Raw genomic sequence first — 21,455 nt, forward strand, 5'->3', positions numbered from 1 at the left:
CGATTTGAAATCTTGAAATAGTTGATGAAACACACTATAACCCTTTAAGCGTTGAATTAAATTTTAAATGAAATTATTATTTTAAATTATTCAAACATGAATAACAGGGTGTGTATAGTTTATAAAGTCTATAAAGGTAAAAAATGTCAGCTGGTACAACAGAATTGACTAAAAGTACAACCGATAAAAACTGTTGTATTAGTCTTAATCTTAACTAATAATGTGTTTTTGGTGACATAAACGTACACAATTGTTTACAACTACTTAGCATACTAGGAACTTTGTCCCTCCAGAAATAAAATGGAAGTCAAGGAGAAATGAATTTCATGTAAATGCACCATCAAAGTTTTTGTTTTGACTCAAAAGGGGTATGCTTTTCTGATGCAACATTAACTTAAAACTTTAACAAAACCTTTTCTCTTCCAGCCTCGTTCTGCTTCTAACCTCTACTTCTTTATTTATCTATAATATATGTATTTTTTGATAGTATGACCAATTAGTCACATATGGGCATAAAAAGTTAAATCGACCCACCCTAGTATGTATACTGAGCTCCAATCAAACAAAGAAATGAATGAACTCACTCTGGTTTGTATTTTGTTTGTATATTTGTTTTTTTTTACATTATTATAAACATTAAATATTAAATGTGTAGAAATAAGACAAAATTTTATATAAATCTATTACCTTTCATAATATGAAGAATATATGCATAAGTATAAAATAGAAAGAAAAAAAAACAATTTATATAATATTATATATCTTTTAATCATAGTAAAAAGATACACATAGGTTAAATGACGTAGAAAAAGTAGTCCTTGAGCGAGCGAGCGAGCAGGTTGATACACCTATTCTATCTAATATGGTTGTACATACAAAATGAGTCCTTAAAAGGGGTAAAAGAGAGGGGGATTTCAAGGCCTATAGTAGTACAAAAAAAAATTGTATTTATATCACAGTTACTTTTCCAATGAGCCTATGGAAATATATTTATGGGAATTTGCAATTGGTTATGTTTAAAAAGTAGGGGGAACCCCTTTTAAAAACACTTTTTGAAGAAAAAAAAGCGTAGGAGAAAAGTATATAGAGAGATAAACGTCTTGTAATGCCCGAAGGGTATATATGTTTCATCAAAGTGATTTTGTGTGAAAGAAGACGTCTTGCAAGTTTCCCATTTTACTGTGGTATGTTGTCTGTATGGACAATGGGTTGTTCATCTGTATGGAACGTTTTGTTTGATGATTTATGAATGAATCCGCTTTAAAAGTCATCGTCATACGACGCAGCACGTCTTCCACCCTTTGTCATATAGGTAGAGCCTCCTCCCTCAGTCGTATCCTTCCCTCCAGGGTTTTCAGATGCTGCACGAAAATTGTCAAAATCTCCATTCCATTCAGTTTTCCAAGAGTCGTACAATTGACTCTGGTAAGGATTGGGCTTGGAAATCGTATTTGTGTTCGTATTATACCCACTGCTACCATTCGTATAAGGCCGCTGCTATAAAAAATATAACATATTAGCTAAGGTATTCATCACCAACTACAGATATAAAAACTACTTTATTCTTTTGCGTGTTATAATAAAACTTGTCATTATTCCAAACATCGTCCATGTTGTAGAACTCGTCATGACCGTAATTATCATATGCGGCCAAGGTATTCTTATTCATTTCATTCAGCATGTCTTCTGTAAGAGGGACTTCTTTCTTTTTGGAAGACCGTCGTCGGCGACCTGTCATCTAACGTTTGAAAAATAAATATATATGTATAGAATATTTGTTTCTAAATAAAATACATACCATTGTGAAACCGAATATCATTAGGAATAAAAGTGTTCCTAAGCCGAGGACAATGATGGCAATAGCCCAATCTGGAATGGCTCCTCCCTCATCAGCTGTTATTGGAGAATCGTATTCATCAGGTAAAACTATTTTCGAGGAAGAAAAAGGGAGAGAAAATAAGAAATGATGTCATCTGAATACATCACAGGGCCCGAGCAATATGACCACCCCACTTATGATAATAAAGTTATAATTTAGCTGGAATGACCTTTAAAATTCTGTAGGTCTGAAATTATTCCCACATGAGGGAATATATAATTTTTTACTTAATTCCTTCAGGAGTGAAAAAAAACAAAGTTAAACAAGCTAATCTGCATGGGTTATTATTATATATGTCACCTGACACGCTACCCCGTGGCTCATGAAAACTATTCGTGTCTTTTATCTAGCTGGTTTGGCAGCATAATGCTGTATCTCAAATACCGCATATACACAGGCAGTCTTGGATTCAAATCATGAGTTTTAACTTGTGTCAACGTTTCATAAGTCAAATAAACATTAAAAACAAATATTAGGCATGATTTTTAGAAAAACATTTTTTTAAGGCAAATTTCCCAATATTTCACTTCCTGTGTAGTTCGGAAAGGATTTATAACAAAACGGGGATATTTCTATGTGCGGAATGCCATTTCAATTCCAGAACTAACAGATCTATTGTACATTTTCTGTAAAACAATTTGTGTAGTTGTTTCCGATTGCACAAAACGGTATTGAATTTGGGTTTCCCTTCGAATATAAGCCAATCAAATATCCCCGAATATATACCATTTAGATAGGTAGTTTAAATCTTTTAGTATTCTGGACTAGTAAATTTTTTTGAAGTGCTAGCGAAAAAAAAAAAATATATATATATTAGCCTGTTGGCTAATGCCTAATTTTAATGACACTCCAGCCCTTGTCTAGAATTCACAGCATGATCATATGTTGATTTTCAAAAACTAGTCCTAGCTTTAGGGAGGGAGCGGTGGAAGGGGGTAAATATTATTAAATTTAGAATCCTATTCAAATAAGGAATATTTGATAGGGGTGCTTTTTTATTTTCAAAATTAATATTATTTTTTAAATAAGTATTCTTATAGAAAATAGGCAATGTAATATTCATATTAAGAATACCAATAAATAATTATTACACAAAAATATCCTAATTTTTAATATCGTCATATTTGACATACACCTTTAAATAGCAGATATCTAAAGAATTTATAAAAAGTCCCACGGACGCTCTAACAAGGATGTTAAAAAGATCCGGCAAATGAGAACGGTTGGCCACTCTACATATACAAAAGCACTAAATCTTTTATTTTCCCCCCTACAGATGTTTCCCTTTCAACATTTAAAAACATTTCCCCTTAATGTGTTTATAAAACCTACCAATAAAGTCTGTTGAATTAGGATCCACTTCAAATTTTCCAAGCATGGCTTTTCCATCTGATCGCTCCATTTGTTGATTTAGTACTGTTTTTAAATCATTTGTCTTAACAACATCTTCAAACTCTTTGAAGTATACGTAATAGTCCACAACAATGGATCCTTTACTAAAGGCGTCAATTTCAATATGATCAAAGTTGTCTCCCACTAGAGAGTTTCTGTAAATCTCACTTAACTATGTAAAAGATATAAAATAAAAATATATAAATTTAGTTGCAAAAAAATATAAACTGTCAGCATGTAAAAAAAAAAAAAAATTGACGTGGTAACCCTCACAATTTGAAGAATGTTTGAGAAAAGAGTGGTTAAGCTATTTATAATGACGTTATATTGTATTAGCTCCGAGGGGCTAATAAAATTAAGTGAATAGCACACAAGTTTCACTCATTATGTAGCATGGAATATATAGCAGGACGTACGCAGGATTATATATATATATATTACTTATTTTAGGGGGGGTTGATTTTTGGTTGTTTTTTTTTTTCAAAAGAAATCCAAAAAAACTATAGCTGTCCACAAAAAAAAAAAAAAAAAAAAAAAAAAATTCCGATAGTCCACTGTTTCAAATATTAATCCATAGCAATTTACAGAAAATTAAATTATAAAAATTAAATTTTTTCAAAAAAAAAAAAATCAATTATGAAAATGAAGTAAGACCTTTTTTTTCGGAGAAAATAATTAGTTAAAAAAAAAAAGTATCTTTATTTTGATGTAAAAAAATTTCCTCCATACCAAAAAAATGTCTAGTTAAAAGGAAAAATCCTTAATTTTTTTTTGGGGGGGGGTCCACAGTTCATTCAACCCATCCCTTTTGATGCCCCTTGATGCCCCTGCATAGTCATTTACTCGTATATCAATCCTTAATTTCTACTCTGGCTCGCTCCATCAAGGCCTAACACTTAATAGTAGTGCAGTCCTTATTGAAGACCGAAGACAGCAGTCTTTCCAGGTCAGTATCGGTCCGGTTCAATTCAGTCCTACAACTTATAAAGTTTGATCCTTGATGACAACACTGAACTCAATTTCTTTTTTTTTCTTTTTTATCAGTTCTAGTACTAGTATATTTTGTACAACTTTACATATAATAACTTCAATAAAACTTACTTCACGATTGATTCTTTCGGCTAAATCTTGAAACTCATAAGTATTTGGATCAGTCAAACTATTGGACCATTCATAGCCACCCTTGATTTTAACAATACCAGCTAATCGACAATTAACTCCGCATGTGCCTGGCGTTGTAGGTTGAGCCGTGGTAGTAGTTGTAGGGATGGTTGTTGTAGTCGTTGTCGTGGTGGTAGTTGTCGTAGTGGTAGTTGTCGTCGTGCTCTGATCAGATGATCCAGAATGTTTGGATTTTGATGTCGTTGAAGGTGGTCCTGCAGGCCATCCAGCAAACTCTGTGGTAGTTCTAACTCTGTACAGTGTGTGGAAAAAAAATAGAATGATATTTTTTATACTTTTGTATGTTTTTTACCTATCTGAGAATGATTTGATGACGATCTTCGGGGGAGAAGGAGCTTGGGGTCGTTTAGGCTTCTTCTTCGTTGTGGTTGTTGTTGTTGTTGTGGATGTGACTACAACTACAGGGCTCAAAGTTGATGTTGTTGTAGAAGACTCAGTCGTTGTAGAAGACTTAGTCGTTGAAGAAGGTTCATCTTTCCCTCCAGAAAGATTAAAGCCTGGTGGTAAAAAGGCAGATATGTCCTCGTTACTAATGCTTCCCAATAGATCGACTGTCTTTGTGGTGGTCGTTGATGAAACTGTTGTTGTTGAACTGATAGTAGTGGTTGTCGATGATTCCTCTTTCTCCAGTTTAAATCCAGGGGGTAAGAAGGAAGAAATGTCGTCATTACTAATACTAGAGAAAATTTTCGAAACAGGTTCTTTTGTTGTTGTAGTTGAGGCTTCTGTTGTTGTTGTGGACGCCGTAGTAGTTGTGTCGGAGGTTTTAGAAGAGGGAGCAGAATATCCAGGAGGAAGGAATGAATTCACATCATCGAATTTTACAGATGAATATACCTGGGGGAAAATAATGAGAAATGAATATCAATTTTTTGAAATATTGCATAATTATAAATATGTACCTTCGATATTCTTTTAGTGGTTGATTCAGGCTCAGATATGTCGGCTTCCTTTGGCTTTGAAGTAGTCACACTAGATGAAGAAAATGTTTTACTACTGCTGCGACTGCTTGAAGTTGTTGCATTTTTCGGAATTAAAGCCTCCAAATCCTCAATTTCAATGCTTGACAATATATCAGCGATAAGAGCTGCATCAGTAGTAGAGGATGTGGAAGATGGAGAGGCAAACACGAGTTTTGGATTGTAGTCAGAGGGTAAGAACTTGGAGACATCATCTGCTTGAATTTTCGTTGAATATTTTTTGTGCTTGGAACTGTATCCAGAACCCTTCTTTCTAGGTAGTAGACCGCCTACCTGATCAGTTGGAATAGCAGCCAAAAGATCTCCCACTGTCTTCTTTGCTTTGGATTTTGGTTTAAATCCCCCAAGAGTACGACGAGTAGTTATTTGAGTAGAAGTTGTTGTAAACCTTGCAGTCGTTGTATTAATTCCACCTTTCTTTGATCCATAGCTGAGACCCTTTAGTCTGTCTCTCAAACGATCTCCCAAAGAGGACGTAGGGCGAGGAGAGATGATGGGAGACTTTTTCTCATCTGCTTTAGTCGTAATAACTGGACTATGGGCTGTTGTAGTTTCTTTTCTTCCCCCCGTATGAGATTGAATCTTTTCACCATCTCTATGTCTGAACAAATCTTCCAAAGATCTAGGCTTAAATGTGGTTGTGGACACCGTTTTGATGGGCGGAAGAGTCCGGATGTTAAACAGGTTTATTAAAGTCCGGACTGTTGTTGTTGTGGAGGATGGAGAGTTGGATGAGAGTGTTGTGGCGGGGTAGATATGAGCCCAGGGGTCTAGATTTGACTGCAGTCTATCCAATTCACTTATACTAATTGTCTTTTTAGTAGGAACTGCTGTAGTGGTTGTTACTATTGTTGTTGTTGTCGTAGTCGTTGATGTCGTAGTCGTTGTTGTCGTAGTCGTAGTCGTTGTAGTGGTAGTACTTGTGGTTGTAGCTGTTGTAGTGGTTGTGGTGGTAGTGGTACTAGTAGTTGTTGTTGCCGTGGTAGTTGTTGTGGTGGTTTTTGTAGTTGTTGAAGTTGTGGTCGTAGGCGTTGTTGTCGTCGTTGTCGTTGTTATAAGGGTTGTTGAAGCAGTTGTGGTTAGAGTAGTTGCTTTCGTTGTAGTCACAGAGGGAAATATATTTGAGCTCACTGTTGGTACAAAGATAGGAGCTGATGTAGATCTCTCAATAATTGTATAAGGGGGTGGAGTTACCAAGAGAGAATATGGTTTAGGTGTTTTTTTGGTTGTGAATGAGATGGGAATAGGTTTCAAATGGGGATGTGGAGACTCCTTTCTGAAGCTATCGTCAATCAGATCTGTGTCAATAAATCCGTGGAAATTTTGCTTGGATAGAGATCCTCCCTGCAAATTGATGAGTGTAAGATCTTTGTCAATGATTTCTTCAGCTTGGGGTTTGTTATTATTGTTCCTGCCTAGGAGAATGTCAGCAAAGGTGATCAAATTACTTTCGTCAGAATCATCTGTAATGGGCTGAGATGGTGGTCGGATCTTAGATGACCTCTGTAGTGGGATAGAATCTAAAAGAGTCTTTGGGGCACTGTTATGGGTAGGTGTAAATTTCGTAGCAAAAAGGAATGATGGATCAAACTTGTTAGTTCCTACTGTTGGACTGGGAGTAGGAGGAGAAGGAGGAGGTGGCGGAGGTGGAGGTGCTGATGACGCAGTTGTGGAGTCACGAGTTTCACTGATAGGTGATGAAGTAGGTCTAAAACGACGTCGTGTACCACCACTACGAGCACTTGTCGTTGGGCGAAATCGTCTTCGAATGGTTGTTGGTACATCAGTGTCTTTGCTATTAGTATCTTCGAATCTGTTCAAAAATCTACCTCCTGATCCAGAGGCTCTAGGCTGTTCCTCGACAATTGGAGGATTTGGAGGAGGTCTTCTTGCTCTTACGGTCTTTACAAAGTTCCGTTTCTCTTCTCGTACTGCTGAAGTGGGACCTGGGAAATCTTCAGGAACGATAGGACGGCCTCTTACACGAGTTAGAGTTGGAGGAGGAGTGTTCCCTTCAATGAACTCCGTTGGTCGACTCGTATTGGGTCGAACCACACGGATACGTTTGCGTCTTTGAGGAGGAGGTGTGGGAACTAGGGTCTTGGGTTGAGTTGGAGGAGGATCCTCAATGGCCGAAGTCCCACGATTAAAGACTTTAGCTCGTGTTTTAAATCTATCTGACACAGGAGTGGGATTAAAACTGGGTTGAGAAGGTGGAGGCGTTGGCTGATTAAATCTACGTTCAGGTTGACCGCCATTATTTATGAAGGATGTGGGCCTTACTTTGAGGCGACTGATGGTAGAAGAGTCTTCAACTTGATCAGTAGGTATAATCACACGAGGGGCACTCTCTTCCTGAACTTCCGAAGGCTCTGGAAAATTATTAAACACCGAGAATGTTTTAGGACCACTGAAAGGAGTGTTTAAAGGCCCAGATGGCTGCGGAGATTGCTGTGGTGGTGGAGTTGGTGAGAAAGAAAAGCTTGGGGGTTGTTCCTGAAATGAATTTGCCTGTGGTGGTCTCGGTGGTGGAGGTGGTCTTGGCTGAGGTGGCTGTCCAAAGGAATTCTGGAATTCTGGAGGAGAGGGTAAGAGCCCAAATTGAGAGTTTTGTGACACTACTTGTCCATTAGGGAAACGAAAAGTTTGAAAGTTCCCTTGATTTGATGGGAATGAAGGCTGTGAACGAGGTGGGACTTGACGTCCAAAGGGATTGAATTGATTAAATCCCGAGACAAAAGGTTGGAAAAATGTTGTTCCTGCAAAAAAGAGATGAAAGGAAAGTTAGTCATAGTCCAACAAAAGAAACTCTACTCGTATAATATTAAGCATTAATATAAAATAAATTGAATATAAATTCGGTAATAAATTTAGATGATAAAATGATATAATAAGAAAAAGAGTATACAGTGTGGGGACTCAGAACTTGTAGATTTTAATTACGATGCTATCCCCCTTATTTTTAATAAGGTTACAATATGCAATCAAATGACACCTGAAACAAAACTGAACAAGGTTTTTATCCAATGTCTTTAAAAATAAAAATATGAGGTTTATGCAATTTCCTCTGCGCCGGTGCCAGTACCTGTAAGGCCTCAAAATCATTCGCTATCTCCATCTTGATTGCCTACGAGATCAAGAAGTCCATTACAACCGTATACGGGCAAGAATAATAAAAACTACAGTAACTATATGACTGACTTCTGGCTGCTTCCATGTGGCCCAATAGAGTCAATTATAGGCTTTATATTTCAATCAATATAGCCCCTCTCAAATAATATTAATTTATTGTTATATTCTTTTCTTTTGACAATCGACTTTGTCTACTTTTGCAACGCACACAAAGGATTTATAAATATAATTTGTCAATATAAATTGACGATAATTTGTTGAAAAATACGAAAGTAATCCAGACTTAGTTTTGAGAATAATCATTCTAGCTTACTTTTGTGTTGACAAGTAACTTCTGTAAACACAAGGGAATGAAAATAACTCATTCTGTTTTTGTTCATACATATGAATGGCTCGAGATGATATCATATTATGATAAATAAATATAATGTTGCTTCAGGGTTTGAAAGATAATCAAAGAGAGAGAATGATAGGGGGGGAGGCACAAAATGCAAATATATTTAATTTAATTAAAAAAATCCTTATACATTCTTTAAGTGCCTATAGGCACACATTCAAAGTGGACAGCATAAATTGGAGCATTATATATTTTTAACAATAGTATCTATTTATTATTAAATCAAATCAAATCTTGTCAAATTAAAATAATAATTATTTTAATACAGAGACGGATTTGTTCAAATTGTACGTAATAGCAGCTAAGCTATTTCATAATATTTAGAAAAACCTCATCAGACAGATCGGTACCTTCACTGGTTTTTCTCGCAAAAGTTATAAGCGTATGCCCCTGCTGGACTCAGAATAGAATTGAGCATCGAAAACAGAGTAATTTGAGGCTATATTTTTTGCTTAATACGGATTGGGACTCATGTTTGTTTCATTCATTTCAATGCTGCATTTTAATTATCTAATGTAACAAAGTGACAGCTAAGCTTCTCTCCTTTAAAAACTATTCAAATTTGTATAGTTATAACATTGATGTTGGATTTGTTTTACATTGCATACCACATGAGGGCAAATAAAAGAAGTGATTAGTTGAGAAAAAGTATTGACGTCATTTTTACAACATTCCTTCATGAGGGGAAATTACAACAAACAAGCAATGATGCATGCATTGATTTTTGGAATCTTTTTGAAAAAAAAGAAGTTCAAATAAAAAAAAAGTTAGCCTACTATATAATTTGCCCGATTGACAAAAAAAAATTGTGGTGAAAATCAAAAATTACGAAATTTGGGGGTTTGGAGGGAGTTACAATCCCTACAGTTCACCCCCTGCAGACGCCGCTCATAACACATACTATTTGAAGGGTTTGTTGCACAAAATTGTTCGCATGCTGACCAATGTTTTTCTTTTCTTTTTCTAAATTTGTTGTCATTATTATTTCACTGTTGAGAAGAGAACATCTATGTATAAAGTGTAACCATAAATGCGAATCCTCATGAATGACAGAGAGTAATAACGCATAGTTACTCTTAGATTACGTATAGTTTGGTATGAAAAAGCAAGTTCAGCGTGAACTCTACCATATAATTCTAACAACCTGGAATTCTCACGCAGCTTTTATATTCCCACATGAGGGGAATATAAAAGAAGTGATTGGTTAAAAACATGCAAAAATGACTTGAGTCATTTTTTACTCCATTCCTTCAAGAGTGGAAAAAACTAAACTGCAAGCGAGATTACTTCTTGTGTCTAAAATTCCACAACATTACTCATAGTTTTTTGTTTAAATCAGTTGAGTTAACTGAATTGATTTAATAATTGCCAAAACAATATCCCAAAAATAATATATATAACCTAATATTTCATAAACATAATTTACTCCAAATATTGGCACTTTTGGACCAGCAGAAATTATTTTTAGTTAGTTAGATGGAATTGCACTGATTAGTTATAAACAAACATTAGGGTTCAATGGAACAACGTAGTTCAATGAACGATGCACACGGAGAAATTATTCTCTTAAACTCAATGTTTGTAGGTTCGGTCTTGGTTGTTCCTTGAGAAGGAACTATACTTAATGTTTATGGACTTCCTAGGTTAGACGGAGTAAAACAGTGCAAACTCCATCTGACCAATAAAAGGAACATAAATTTTTTTAAAATAACTCCCTCGTTTCAACTCTTATCTTTCACTGTATTCTTGTTTCTACTACATCCCTTTGGGTTAAAAGCTGAAATTATGATCATTCTTATTTACCAATATGTCGCACGTTTTTCAAGTGTTTTAATTTTTATAGTTAATTTTTTCTACAGAGTGGTATTAATCTCTTCCTTTCTCCTTTACAACGTAGAGAAAAGGATGTTTTTCTATGTATCGTCATAGAATGTAAAAAGAGAGTATAATGTACTCAGAAAAGTACTTAGTAAATATACTAAGAACTATTTCTTTAAAAATACACACCATTCACAACTATTTATTAATCTTCTTTACATATAAAGAATTATACTTGTTCACACTAGAATTTATAAACAAAAATAAAACTTCTCCATTTTTTTTAATATCGCGTCAGCATATATACATATAAATATGAATATTTCTTTCATATCAATTATTCTTTATATGTATTAGGGTGGATTGTTTTGAGGGGGTTTGATCATCTTAATCGAATTTATAAATCGGAGTATCAGGAAAAGTTAATTTTTGGTAATAAAATAATTTGTGTAACATATAAGTTCTAGAGTAGCGGTGTCAAACATCTTATAATTTTGGTAGGGTCCAGAATATGAATCTGCATTTAAAAAAAAAAAATGAATTGACTGTAAATTACTTTACATTGTAAATCTGGACCACTATAGTATTAAACTGGGCCTTATGACCGTTGGTCCTTCGGATTGTCAGTAATAGATTATTTAAGGAAAGAAAAAATAAAGTTGAGTGACGCCATCAAGGGCCAAACTTCATAAGTTTTAGGACTAATATGCAGAATTGAATTGGATCGGACCGATACTTAACTGGAAGGACAGCTGTCTTCAGTCTCAAATAAGGATTGCACTACTTGGAAGTGTAATTCCTTGTTGGAGTCAAAGTAGAATTAAGGATTGATATCGGAGTAATTGGCTATACAGGGGCGTTTGCAGGGGGTGGATGGAGGAGCTTTATCCGCCCCCCTCCCCAAATTGAAAAATTTTCCCTTTCTAAAAATTTTATGCAAAAATATGTGTTAAAATTTTTTTGAAAGAATCATTTTCAAAAAAAAATCAAATTGCAGAACAAAAAGGTGAATATTTGAAATTTTTTTCCAACAAAATTAATTTTTACTGAATAGCTATAGATTTTTGAATTTTTTTTATAATTTTATTCGAAAAAATTTATTATTTGAAATATAATTTATGAATTTTTTTTTTTCAAAAAAATAAATTTATTACATTTTTTTCTAAAAAATAAATTTTCTGTGAAATTCTATGAGTATTAGAACTAAAAAATAATATTTGAAGTTATTATTTGAAGATTGAAATTTTCTGTGAATATTAAAATTAAAAAATTTAATTTCCTATTTTTTTTTCGAAAAAATATAATTTTATGTGAATAGCTATAAATTTTTTTTTCGTACATAGGTAAAAAAAATTATTCAAAATTTAATATTTGATAGTGTCTTAGTAGACAACATAAAATCAACACTTTGGTGGAACTGACACCAGTAAGTGAACACATGTATTGGCAGGAATTGCATTATTAATTTTTAATTTAGCCTCCCCCTCATCAGGGAAATGTCTTTTTCAAAAAGGAAAGAAGAAGACACGGAGTGCAGGATTTTTTAAGAAAAATGGACATTTTCTTATATATTGACATAGCCGAATGGAAAACCGGTATGCTGACGATGAATACAATAAGTTTTGGTGTTAAAAGAATACAATATTTGCACCATGTTGAAACTCAACTCAAAAATATAACAGCTTGCAGAGGTCACTGAGAAAACAAATTGTAGAACGGCTACAAAATACAAACCTCATTTAAGAGATCATCTACACTAAGTAGTCACATTTTCAATTTCCCTTACCAACCCGCTTAATCCAGGTTTGACTATAGCTTTAAAAATTAATTTTTCATTCTTCGTTTTGATCATTTTTTTAAAATTTTGAATAGGGGCTATCGAGTAAGAGATTGGTTTTGGTAAAATAGTATCAAATATGAATTCGAGTAAGGGATTTTCAGAGTTTCCCCGTTATATATTAAACACTTTTCAAATGTTAATTTTTTCACATAATTGATTTCTTTTGTAAGCAGTATTGTCTCACTCTCTTTACTCTATTGTTAAGACATAATTAGTATACTTATTTGTATTTTATGTTGAGCAATTATTTATTTGAGATTGATGATAATTAATTAAAATTAAGATGGTAGAAAAGAATTGAAATATTATTATTTCCTTGTTTTGATGCATTAACATGACATTAATCCAATATTTAATAAAAAATTTGTTTTCCAATAAGATAATAAATTGATTGCTATGATTCTTATTATAAGTTTAAAATACCATTGAAGTTCCTCCGAAAAATGAAATGTATGACCATTGTAGGTAATTACAGAATGGTTCATTAAAATCTAAATACTTTGAATTTTAAACTTCAACAAAATATAACTTATTAATTAAAAATAAAATTTCAACAAAATTATTTCCATAAATAGATTTGTGGCTGATCTCCCGTAATTATTAATGTAGCCATCCCTAGCGGCAACGATGTTTCCTAGGCGGCGGCAGAATGCCTGGTACTCAATGCGGATTTAGTCCTCCGTTGCTGTGCTGGCTCATAATGGCCTTGAAGGCCTCGGTGTTTGGATGACAGACACTGCAGGTCTTCCCCTTGACGTGCACCTAGAACGTGTAGTCAAGGGGGACTTTAAGAAATTCAAAATACGTTTAATTGTCCTGAAATTTGTAATAGAATAGTCTTTGACGGTACATATTACAAATTTCAACCCACTCTAATATACATACAATCATAAACAAAAAAATATTTGAGAATTGGAATTTATAACTCTACACTTCTATACAATACATACAACATGAACGAACAAGGATAAAATATTGCTTCGTGCTTTTATTTATTGCATTTCGCAGCCATTTAGATTATGTACGAGTTCAGCATAACAAGTATATATAAATATTTATTTATATAATACAGTAATTCCCCGTTTAGTTAGAAATCGATGTTGTTTTTGTTGTACGATTTTGCCTTTTAAAGCCGCTTTAATATGAAACTCTACCATTTACAGAGGGAAAAAAGTATTTGATCCTTTGTCAATTTTTTAAGTTTGTCCAATCATAGGAAAATAACAGTTTGTTATTTTAATGGTAGATTTATTTTAACAGTGAGTAACATTAAATTAGATTAAATAAAAAGTTCTGAGCGTTTTTTTGCTCGATGTCTTTTGTGAGCCATATCTCACGATTAATATATTACATAATTAAAGGTTAAGTGTACAATTAAAAAAAGTTCATTTACAATTTTGTGTTTGAAAGAGCCAGTTTTTTATTACAGCACTCAAAAATGGAAGGGAAAAAGAGGAACATTCTTCAGTATCAATACAACCAAGGTGAAAAGGTGGAGCAGGGAACCAAAAATATTTGTACTGTTTATGGACCCAATACAGTATCGAATCCAACAGAAAAGTGGTGGTTCCATTTATTCCGTACTTGTAATACCGAAAATATCAATAAAATAATGTAAATTGTTAGTTGAACCCACATGTAAAAACTTATTCAATTCCCCTGGAACTAAAGATTAGCCAGAAAACCGTTTGGAACCATTTAAATCTGATAATCCCAACTATGTTAATTTTATTATCAAAATAAAGTAAAAAGTAAGGAGATGAATTACCTTCACCTATTCTATTATGCATAAAATTAAAAAGTGTTTAGAGGAAGATAAATGCGGAGTATAGCACTCAGAACACCTTCCCAACGTCAAGAATGTAGGAGGACACATTAATTTTTTGGAAAGATTTTTCTCTCCTATAAAGAAATGAGGACTTCACCTCATTGAAAAGTGGATCGAACAAACAAATCCAGGAAATCTTGGGTAAACATCTCCTTCTCACAGCCAAGAGCACTATAAATCGGCCGTGTAATGGGTATTCCAGCACGGCAGTGATCCAAAATATAAGAACGAAGCGACAAATAAGGTCACGGAGAAGCTTAACCAGTCTCCTGATCTTCATTGCATTGAATATATTTAACTGTGTTCTAAAATGTTATGTAATATATTGGGGTATATGAACCCCCAATAGCTAAAGATAGTGCTGTATTGAGTAGTTTAGTACTTTCAAGTATTTCATATAAAGAACCATATTAAAATATCTGCTGTTATAATTTTACTCATATGCAACATTATAGTGTTACTTCCAATTCAGACCCTTTGGTTCCTTATATTGGATACTAAGTACAAAGAAATTTGTCAAATGCTACTAATTGCACCAATTTTTGCCCCTGCGGTCAGACCCCCATGAAGCTAAGGCCCAAAATATCATTTTTATATAATACGTTTTTGTAGCAATTTACAAGGATGCCTTAAATATATCTATCCAAGTACTAGTTGATCAAAAAGAATGAAACAAGGCATTTAAAAAAAGTTCTACACGTTGAATATCCTTTGTTATGTTAAGAAAAAAAATGAAAATACAACATGAACATGTTGTAGCTCTTTTGGCCAATTGCCACAAAGCCAATAAAATTAGCAAGGCTGAAGACCTGGGTTAGATCCTTGTGTACAAGGTGACAGAACATGTAGAGTAAGGAAGAATACTTCTTGATGAACCTGGACTTTAACATTTATTTATAACACAAACTTTCATAAATAGGGTTTCAAATGTATTAGTGGAAAAAATACTTTATGGGTCTTAGTGACAACGGAGCAGACCCCAAGGGCCAATAATAGTGAAATTATTAGTATCTGACAGTTTTTTGTATTGGTTTAAGTTTGGAATGAATAGTTCCTAGTATACGGTCACCGCAAACAAGTGAATTTTGACTCCGTTAATATGTTAAATCAACTTTACCCTGATCTCTAGGGCCAAACAAGAGTAAAATCATAACTAATGTATCATCATTTCACATATGTATTTACTTTCTTTTAAATGAAGTATGAATGGGGTTTAAGGGCCTTGGGGCTTTCAAGAAATTGACAATTGTCATGGGGCAGTAAATTCTCCTGTTTTTTTTTTTTTTTTAATTCCCTTTAGATAGAACGAGAAGTCAACAAGCTCGAACGTACACATTCTGTAATATTTATTGAGCAAACATGAATGTATGTAAATCCTTGGAGCTCTTCCCATCAAATCCCTATGGTATGAAGATAAAAGACAAACACAAATTCTCTTCCTGAGTATAAATATTGTACTTCTTATATATTATTCCCATATCGAGTAGGTATCTTACTTATTTTTTGATAAGAAAATGTACACTTATATTCCCTCAACATCATTTTAAATCCTATGTTATGTATTATCTTAGCACACCGTCATCTTCTTCACTATTTCCTCCTACTAGTTTTTTACTTTGGAATATAATGTCCTTGAACGAAAAAGATACTCCAAAACTTATCCATCCATTCACTTCTTTTTCTTTGTAAACAGGGCGGGTATTTTTGAGAGCGCAAGGTAAATTAAATATAGGCTTATTATTCAAATTTCTGGAATGAGTTACGATACCCATGAATTGGAAATATAGTTAGTACTTTTATTAGATTTAATAGACTCATATTGACCCCCCTATATGACCTTTCAATTTAAAGAAATCCATTTTGGGTAATTTATGTGAATTTGCAACGCCTTCAAAGGTTTAATAAGAATAATCGGTTAATAGAATTTGACGATAATTCATCGTTGAAGAATAAAACACACTACCTTTTTAGAAAAGGCATTCTATCTTGCTTTTGTGTTGACCGGGGACATATAATAGGAGATAATTCTAATATATTTGTGTACTTCATATATAAATACAGGCCAATATTTCATAGACATATTTAATCAGTTATAGGCTTATTATTCAAATTTCTGGAATGATTATAAATACTTAAGGAGTATAGGTATTGTTTGGAACCTTTATTTGATTTAAGGGACTTATATTGCCTCCGATATGGCTCCTTATAAAAAAAATGTTTGATATAGCACCATTTAATTTATTCCGCTGTCTATGTTCAACGTGTTTTCTGCAACATCAATATATGTAATATTGTAATTGCAGGTAACAGCCATGCAGTAATCCTCTGTGCATACTATAATATAAATCTTATTATTATATCTTTTTATATGGTATAATATATACAATGTAAGCTAAGAATAAAGGGTATAGTTATTTAAAGTTATACTTTGGTATGTATAACTTTTTTTTATAATTTATATCTCAAACTTGAATAATTTAACTCCCACTTGCAGAACAGTTGCGCCATTTGATTTATGCAATTTGTGGAAAAATGAATAACTATTATAATTTCTCACTAGCAACTCAAAATCAATAATTCGTAGAAGGATAAAAATGTAATACTCACTCAATTTTGAGAAAAATCCTTCTTTTTTTTTTTTTTTGTACTGATAGGCCACATATGATAGGTACATAAAAAATTAAGATATTACTCTATAGATTTAATATATGTCGTACAATAACATAATAATAGTCTTAAACACAAATCAAAGAAAAGGAGAAAATCCTAATACATTTTTGTATTTCATTTATATATATATACAGCACAATTTTTCAAGGAATTATTTGAGTCATTTACAGGCTTATTATTCATATTTCTGGGATGAGATAAGATACCCAATATTTTAAATGTAATTTGAAACCTTTATTTGATTTAAAGGACTTATTTTGGGCCCGTTATGGCTCCTTCTAAAAAAATAATTTAAATAGCATCATTTCATTTTTTCATATCACACTTTTTTAGAATGGAACCTTTGACACTGCTTTGAATCTATGCTCAACGTTTTTCTTCTAAATTGCTACATATATGTAATTATAGTATAACTGCAGGTCATCCTCTTATTTAATCTTAATTAGTCATAATACATACATTGAAAGTTAAGAATGAAGAGTCTAGTTACTTATTCTTTAAACTCGATTTTTTAGCTATTAAAACCTTCTTCAGGGACAGTTGCAACATTTGATGGGTAAAATTTTCGAAAAACTACAAACTAGTGTCATCTTTAAATCAATTCAAACAATAGCCGATACATATAAGTATATTTTGTTAAATTTTGGCGTGTCTGAGTCAAACCAACCTTAAATAACTGGCCCCAACCCCCCATATTTTTCAACTATAACGTGCTAATGTTGAACGTTGTTGCATTTAAAACATTTAAATGCCATTATACTTTCTTCTTACATGTTGCAATTTTTTAACACTACTTTACCCTCTAATATATTGTAATGATTAATTATTGTTTATCAATAATTGCTGATTCGGGTGAAGCAAAAGAGGATAAAATATATTTTATTGTATGTCATTTTGCAAACCAATGATAGAACTATCTAATATAATTATTTATGATTTATATTTGAAGAAAAACAAATCTACTTATTAGTTTCTTAAGGGACAATGATGGGATGATTACATAGAAAATGTACACTTATTTGAATGAAAATGTTCATTTTACCGAGCTGATGAACAAGATCAGCGAGAAATTCCAGAATCTGGCAAAGGAGACTTTCATCAATACCTGCTCCCGTTTCTGAGGTCGAGTCAAGGCCAGTATTATTATATAATTATTATTCAATTTTCCTTTGACATTGGTTTTTATTGAAATTGGCAATGGGCATCTACTATTGCAACTTTAACTAGGGTGTCCATATTTTGATTTCCAATAAAAGAAGATGTAGTCCAATTATTGTCGATGTTAGAGGACAAATATTTTGAAAAAAGTAAAATTGAAGATTAAATGTTTCTTTGTTATCTTAATTTTTTTTTATTAAAAAGAAATTACAGACTTTGATCTTTCTTCATATTACAAAAAAATTGATTTTATATTTTTCTATTATCATGGAAAATCCTTGTTGTGTATTGAAACATGAAAACCAATCAGCCTCACTAGTTCAAACATTTCTTTTTACATGTTGAAAATTTGAAAATTGATTTAACCCATAAAACACCGGAGAATATCCCCTGGACGCTATAAATAATGTATAAAACGGTGGAACGTCTACTGAATCAAGACCCTTGTTAACATCACCATCTTGCTATAGGATTTACAAAAATGAATTGTTCTGTTGAAGAGGAGAACCTTTTACGCTTAAATTAGCAATACTGCAGGAAAATATTATAATCCTTCAAACTGAAGGAGATGTAAACCTATTCATGACATACATATTAGAGAATGAACAAAAACGAAACCAAAAAGATAACACCAACCCTTCTTCCTTTTTTACCCTTTAAACTATTATTTTTCTATACGTTTTGCCCATACATGTATATTAGATCAAATGCTGACAAATGACTTTGAAATGATTTTAATTCCTATTTTTTGCAGAGTTACAAATATTGAACATGCATATTTTTGCTAATGATTCTACTTTTGTTATGTCCTATTGATTCGTTCGTCTTACAAGTCCAAGGATGTTTTGTAAGAAGATTTACCACCATAATCCCATGAAATAAATATATAATTTATTAATTCTTAAGCAATATATAAACAAGAATTTATTTTGATGTATACATGATACAGTTATATAAGTATTAGTCCACAAATTTGCAAATATATTCAAACATACAAACTAAATGCAATTAGTCAATTTTAACTTAATGCAAAGCACTCATTTCATATGGGTACATTTTGTACTATTGGACTGGTTTTCAATAAAATATTTTTTTTACATGGTGAGAGAACAAAGTACAAAAATGTTCTTTTTGCTAGGAAATAAATTAATGTGGTCAGTCAATACAAAAGCAAGCTAGAAATAATTCTCAAATGGGAGTGTATACTCTAATATATTTCCCTAAATGAATTCAGCAATTCACAACTCTTTCCCTCTTACATGACAGGGTACATTGTGAAGTTAATCATTCAGCCCAACCACCTCCAGCTTCATTTACAGCCTTAACCTAGCCCTTAACCTAACATGCACCTTGAGGATAAGCTCCTTGGTCATTTTGGTCACTGCCTTACGAATGAAATCCCCTATGGATTAAACAGTGTTATCTGCAGATTTGTTGAACTATTTTTTCAAGACGCCTCACATATAGAAATCCAAGTGTTCAGGTCAGAGGCCAAAATTCCTTTGGATAAACACAAATGAAATGGAATGCATGTTTGCTCTAAGAACGATCATGAGTCTTCCTTTAAGATTATATCAACCCATCCGACTCCTTGAATGCCTTGGCAACATCGTAAAAAGTTGCTTTGGGTAGCCATGTAAACTCAATTATCTCTTTGGGCGTGCAACTGGTACGTAAGCACACAATAAATGCCACACAGAGTTTGTATTTCGAGGATATCTCCAGGATTTTGTGTTATTTATTATACTATCTTGTCAGTTAAATCTGATAGGTACATTTTCATAAATACCTATAGATATTGAGGATTAAGCTTGCTCCGGATTTAAAATTGTTTAGAGCTTCCCCATAATGTTGTAATTTACTATTTTTCATTTTGTCTTACGATAAAATCATGTTAGGAGAAAACTTTTTGCAAAATTTGAAAAAAAAAAAATCTTTATTCATCTAAAATAGTTATTTATTTCACATCTATATTTTGACAATATGTTGACTATTTTAAAATAGAAGTTTTATTTTTTCCATAAAACTTTGAAACGTATATCATAAGGAGTTCTGTTCATCCTTTTAATATTGATGGATATTCCTCAAACTTTAAACTTCTACATTTTTTCAAAATTGAATATTTTTGGACTATGTTTCGCCGATATTAAAAACTAAACCTTTTAAGAACCAGTCCAATACCCTTTATATCCTTAAGCATTTGTCTTTTTCCTTCTATTTGCTGCCAAAATGAACATTCAAATTCCCTAAAAAAATTAATTTAGGGGGAAAAGTGCGGGTTATGCAATACAGTAATACTTCATATGTGATTGTGTTATACAAATACCCACTTTACGGTATTATTATAAATTAACTTTGAATAGATTTTGTATTCATCTAAACTAGTCTTTAGTTATAAAATGCTCTATCTTAACTTGGATTAACTTTTTTTTTAAATTATAACTTCAAATGCTCTGTGCTAGTTTTAAACATTGATCAATAAGGCTAAAACTCAATATTTTTTTTCGTCCTTTTTTTAGAAAAAGAAACATTTTTGGAACACGTTCTTCATACATTTTGAGAAAATAACCATTCTAATAACCAGTCAATTATAATGTGTATGTTGATAAAGAAAACCTCAAGGGCAGGGCGTTATTCTTTAGTGGGAAGTGGGGGGGGAGTTCTTGAACAAACTCTTTTGAGCCTTGATGAAAAAACCTTTTTTTTTTCCTGAATCTATTTATATTTAAATATTCACATTGGAGTTTTTTTGTATATGTTTGCATTGTATTAAGAAGATTTTTTCACGTTGAATACACTACACGAATAATCGTTCCGGAAGAGGAGCTGACTCTGATAGACTTTATATATGATTGTGTGAAATATTCTGGCTTAATGACAAGTTGATAACAATGTTGATTGTTAGATACTAAATATTAGCAAATCATGTAGATATATGAGTCTTTACCATTAACGATTATTATCATTATTCTACCCTTCTACATAATTATATGAAACAAACCTTTGATAATATTTACGCTAGAGTCATGAGTAGTGATGGAGATCGGGCATATTATGGATATTTAAAAAAAAAACCTCTAAAATCAACATGGTAACCCTGACAATTTCAAGTATTTTTAAAGTAAAGAAATAATAATACTCATAACGTTTGATTAGATCAGCCCCAATCCTCTGTAATA

The 21,455-nt window shown here is 32.6% G+C and overlaps 1 protein-coding gene and 1 long non-coding RNA gene across 4 annotated transcripts in view; one reads left to right on the forward strand and one right to left on the reverse strand.

Moving 5' to 3' along the window:
• Positions 1-589: 589 nt before the first annotated feature.
• LOC121122229 (uncharacterized) overlaps positions 590-21,455 on the reverse strand; it is a 76,155-nt gene continuing 55,289 nt past the window's right edge. For 2 of the 3 annotated variants that reach the window (XM_040717222.2, XM_040717220.2), the window contains exons 2-8: positions 5,356-8,192; positions 4,746-5,290; positions 4,373-4,685; positions 3,212-3,443; positions 1,799-1,926; positions 1,559-1,738; positions 590-1,497 (exon numbers count right to left, since the gene is read on the reverse strand). In XM_040717222.2, coding sequence (XP_040573156.1) covers positions 1,261-1,497; positions 1,559-1,738; positions 1,799-1,926; positions 3,212-3,443; positions 4,373-4,685; positions 4,746-5,290; positions 5,356-8,192 — 4,472 coding nt within the window. In that variant the 3' untranslated portion in view covers positions 590-1,260. The remainder of the gene's footprint in view (positions 1,498-1,558; positions 1,739-1,798; positions 1,927-3,211; positions 3,444-4,372; positions 4,686-4,745; positions 5,291-5,355; positions 8,193-21,455) is intronic. The other variant, XM_040717221.2, reaches the window with a different exon arrangement.
• On the forward strand, positions 13,657-14,879 carry LOC121122230 (uncharacterized). The gene is made up of 2 exons (XR_005865755.1): positions 13,657-13,879; positions 14,050-14,879. It is a non-coding gene; the product is annotated as an uncharacterized lncRNA (long non-coding RNA).

Source organism: Lepeophtheirus salmonis, chromosome 7, assembly GCF_016086655.4.
Source record: "Lepeophtheirus salmonis chromosome 7, UVic_Lsal_1.4, whole genome shotgun sequence".
Taxonomy (NCBI): domain Eukaryota; kingdom Metazoa; phylum Arthropoda; class Copepoda; order Siphonostomatoida; family Caligidae; genus Lepeophtheirus; species Lepeophtheirus salmonis.